Raw genomic sequence first — 3,701 nt, 5'->3', positions numbered from 1 at the left:
GGAGATAAACATCGCACGAGGAGGAGAGGAGCAGCTGGACATGAAAATGGACGTGAAGCTGGACATGAAGATATCTCATGGACGCGCGAGGGAGGAGCGGGAGGCATGTGCTAGAGGAGACAACACAGTCCCGGCCGGTCCAGCACCCGGTCAGACCGGCCGCCACGCCGGCGTGCCCGGTCCCTGGCCCAGTCCAACCGGGCGGTACGCCGGCCGCGTCCCGGCGCCAACCGGGCGCCCTGCTGATGCCAACCGGACGGGCTACTGCGCGGCAATACCAGCCCCCGGTTGCAACCCGGTTCCTGGCCCGGTTTGAACCGGCCAACCCGGTCCCAGGCCCGGTCGACCGCCCCTCCAGACCGGCCGTGTCCGAGTCTGTCTCGATCAGATCTATTCTGGGTCGGTTATTTTCGTACTTTTTCGACCTGAGGTCGTCCCGGACGCCTATATAAGTGCCCAGGACGCCCCCAAAGCTGTTTTAGACCACATTTAAGATAAACCCTAGTTCTTAGTTGTTTGCTTTGCAAAACTATTGAATCCCTACACCATATCGCTTGATTTGGTGTAGATCTGAAAGTCTTGTGTGATCTGTTGTTCCATTGGGAATTAGTAGATTGCAACTTACTGCTTCGTGGTCGGCGGCTACATGCGCAAGTGTGTGGAGTTGCAAATATCTTGCAGGTTGAGAGCTGTTGCATTGGCGACAGGGACCAATCGAGAGATCTCGCTACGTCATACAAGTTATCATGCACTACATCATCGTGTTTCTTCGATGTGTTCATCCCGTGATCATCATCACCACCGTTGCTTACTGAGAAGATCGGGCCACCCCTTATCATTATCATAATGTTTGAATGAAATTAACATCATTAGAAAGTGTTTTTCAATACGAATTCAATGGTGCTAATTACACATCATATAATAAAGATTTTGTTGCTCAATTTTTATGGTCAAAGTTCATCTCGCCTTATTTTCCTTGAAACATAGGTAGTACTACTGAGAAATTTACAAGCGCAGTATGCATGGATCATCACTCTTTCTTTGTCTTGCCATTAGGGACGCCGGCTTCGGGCTGGGCGCCGGCAGCGTCAGTTGACATCATCTTCTTGAACTCCTCGAACCCGACGCATCCGTCGCCATCCACATCCACAGAGGCGACCATCCGCTCGCACTCCTCGGTGCTGCACCCCTCGCCGATCCGTCCGAGCACCTTGCTAAGCTCCGCCACGGAGATGCGGCCGTCGCCGTTGATGTCGTAGACGTCGAAGGCGTCGCGCAGCTCTGTGTCCAGGTCACACTCCCCGCGCCCACCGCGGGCGTGGAAGGCCGTGAACTCGCCCAGGTCGACGTACCCGTCGCGGTCGGCGTCCAGCTCCTCCATCATCGCGCCCACCTCCCGGCCGCCCGCCGACTCGCTCGGCGGCGGCGTGATGGCGTGGGACACCGCGGCGAGCTCGGACGGGGAGATCCTGCCGTCGCCGTCCGCGTCGAAGCGGGAGAACACCTTCTTGATCTCCGCGTCGTGTCCCGCGGACAGGGACGCCGGTGGTGGCTGGGGCTTCTGCATCTGCCTCTGGCCGTTGCTCGACATGGTCACCGGCGAGCTAGCAGATCTTCAAGCTTTCAAGTTGCTGTAATCAGTGGATGTTGATCGATCGAACAAAGATGATTTGATTGTACGAGAGACTGAGCCTGGAGCGGGCAAGCTCTAGGGTATAAATACCAGCGGGAGACGCGCTACCGACACGCGCCGGCCATCGCCATCATTCTGGATAAAGAAGTAACTCCGCCGTGCAGAGTCATGGCCGGGGAGCGCGTTCTTCCGGTGGCGTGGGGCGGCGCGTCGGCCAGGCGTCCCTGCCCGGCAAGGGGCACGTGTACTTCTCAAAGACTTTTGGTCGGCGCTGAACGCGGATCTCGGTGTGTGCATGTGCAATTTTTCTTCCCCAGCGCCGGCAGTTTCTTCGGGGGACGAGAGAAGTCAGCAGCGTGAATCACCGGCCACGTCGACGTCGGTGGCGAGAATTGGTTGATTATTCTAGTGTGCTGGTCCGTGGAAGTTGTCGCGAGTGGCTGCGGTGGCGCCCAGGGGCAGCTCGACGATAGACACATGACGACGGAGTACGGTATCTTTCGACATGACGTGTATATTTTCAATCGAAAATTTCGTATTGCTATCACGACGCAAACGCCTCCATTTTCGCTAGATTTTATTCGCTACAGAAATGCAAAATAAGCTTTGCTAGCACTAGACACACGAGGTGACTACCGGACCGAGTGTTCGCTCCTTGCTTTTTCTTTAGTACAGTACATAACAGGCATTTAAGTGCTCGACTTTTTTGAACTAATATAAAGTCCGGGCAGGTGCTGATCAAAATAGCATACAACACAACGCACACCACAAATAGAAAGTAAGGAAAACGAAGCACGGATTGACAGTGACGATGACCTCCTCCTTCAGAGTCCACGAGACGGCGAACGCGGAGCAGAAGATGTACACACGAACAAAACATCTCTAGGGTTGAAGAGGGCACTCTATTCTCTCGTCCTGGATCGGAGGACGCCACAACGTTAGTTGTTAGAGTTGCTCCCACTAGAAACTGCACATAAGATCGGCAAGGAGCAAACACTGCGCTCGGTCGTCTCGCCACAAGAAGCACACCATGCCCACCACACCGCAACAACCAAGAAGAACTGAAAAAAAAAAAAACTGTAGCTTGGACTCGACTGTTGATGAAGAAGGTGTGTGAAGAGCGAGAACATGTACACTGGTAGAAAAAGGGCCTTCCATCTGCACCCATTAGTCTCCAAAATATACGAACCGCGACTAATGGGATCTTTAGTCGCGGTTCGGCTAGGCGACGGGAGGGGCTTTAGTCGCTGTTGGCCAGGCCAACCGCGACTAAAGCCCCTCCCATATATATGCCCGTTCAGCACACTCACTTAGCCATTTGGTGCCACTTTCTTCACAATCTTCACAAGTGGGTGGTGGGTTTGATTTTGGTGCCTCTTATGCACACAAGTTGTTCGATGAAATGCCCGAGAGATTGAAAGAAACATGATATGAAGTGTCCGAGCCACACTTGAGCTTTCTCATTTATTTTTTCTCCTCGATCGCGGTTAGCAACTTGAACCTTTCATGTCTCATTGATAAAATATGCTTGTGTGTAGTTCATTGTTTAATTTCTATTATTTCAAGCTAGCTAGTTAGTTTAATAAATGCATGCATGATGGTTAATTATATACTTTATATAATAATAATGCAGATGAATCGGCAATGGATGTACGGTAACCGACTCTCTGGCGAGTTCACTACGGGTTTGAAAGATTTCCTCGTAGTGGCTAATGCGAACAAGCAGGGGGCTTTTGTTATCTGTCCATGTGTTGGCTGTAAGAATAAGCAGGGTTACTCTTCCTCAAGAGAAGTTCACCTGCACCTGCTTCGGCACAGTTTCATGCCAAGTTATAATTGTTGGACCAAGCATGGAGAAAGAGGGGTTATAATGGAAGAAGATGAAGAAGGGGATGATATCATCGATGACAACTATCTTGATCATTTTGGTGATACTTTCATGGAGGATGCTGAAGGTGGGGAAGGTGAAGGGGAAGGTGAAGAAGAGGCACGTGATGAGCCCGCTGATGATCTTGGTCGGACCATTGCTGATGCACGGAGACGCTGCGAAACTGAAAAGGAGAGGGAA

At 52.0% G+C, this 3,701-nt stretch overlaps 1 protein-coding gene across 1 annotated transcript; it reads right to left on the bottom strand.

Annotated features, from left to right (window-relative positions):
• Window positions 1-919: 919 nt before the first annotated feature.
• On the bottom strand, window positions 920-1,639 carry LOC124680397 (probable calcium-binding protein CML16). Its single transcript, XM_047215468.1, has one exon. It carries the CDS (start codon window positions 1,589-1,591, stop codon window positions 1,031-1,033), a length of 561 nt encoding a protein of 186 aa, XP_047071424.1. The 5' UTR covers window positions 1,592-1,639; the 3' UTR covers window positions 920-1,030.
• Window positions 1,640-3,701: the final 2,062 nt, after the last annotated feature.

This window comes from Lolium rigidum, chromosome 1, assembly GCF_022539505.1.
Source record: "Lolium rigidum isolate FL_2022 chromosome 1, APGP_CSIRO_Lrig_0.1, whole genome shotgun sequence".
NCBI classification, from domain to species: domain Eukaryota; kingdom Viridiplantae; phylum Streptophyta; class Magnoliopsida; order Poales; family Poaceae; genus Lolium; species Lolium rigidum.
Note: the sequence above shows the minus strand (reverse complement) of the source record. Positions and strands in the feature narration are given on the sequence as shown.

Bases quoted from the DNA above. Each gene is read 5' to 3' on its own strand.
- LOC124680397 (XM_047215468.1), bottom strand. From the start codon at position 1,591: ATGTCGAGCAACGGCCAGAGGCAGATGCAGAAGCCCCAGCCACCACCG.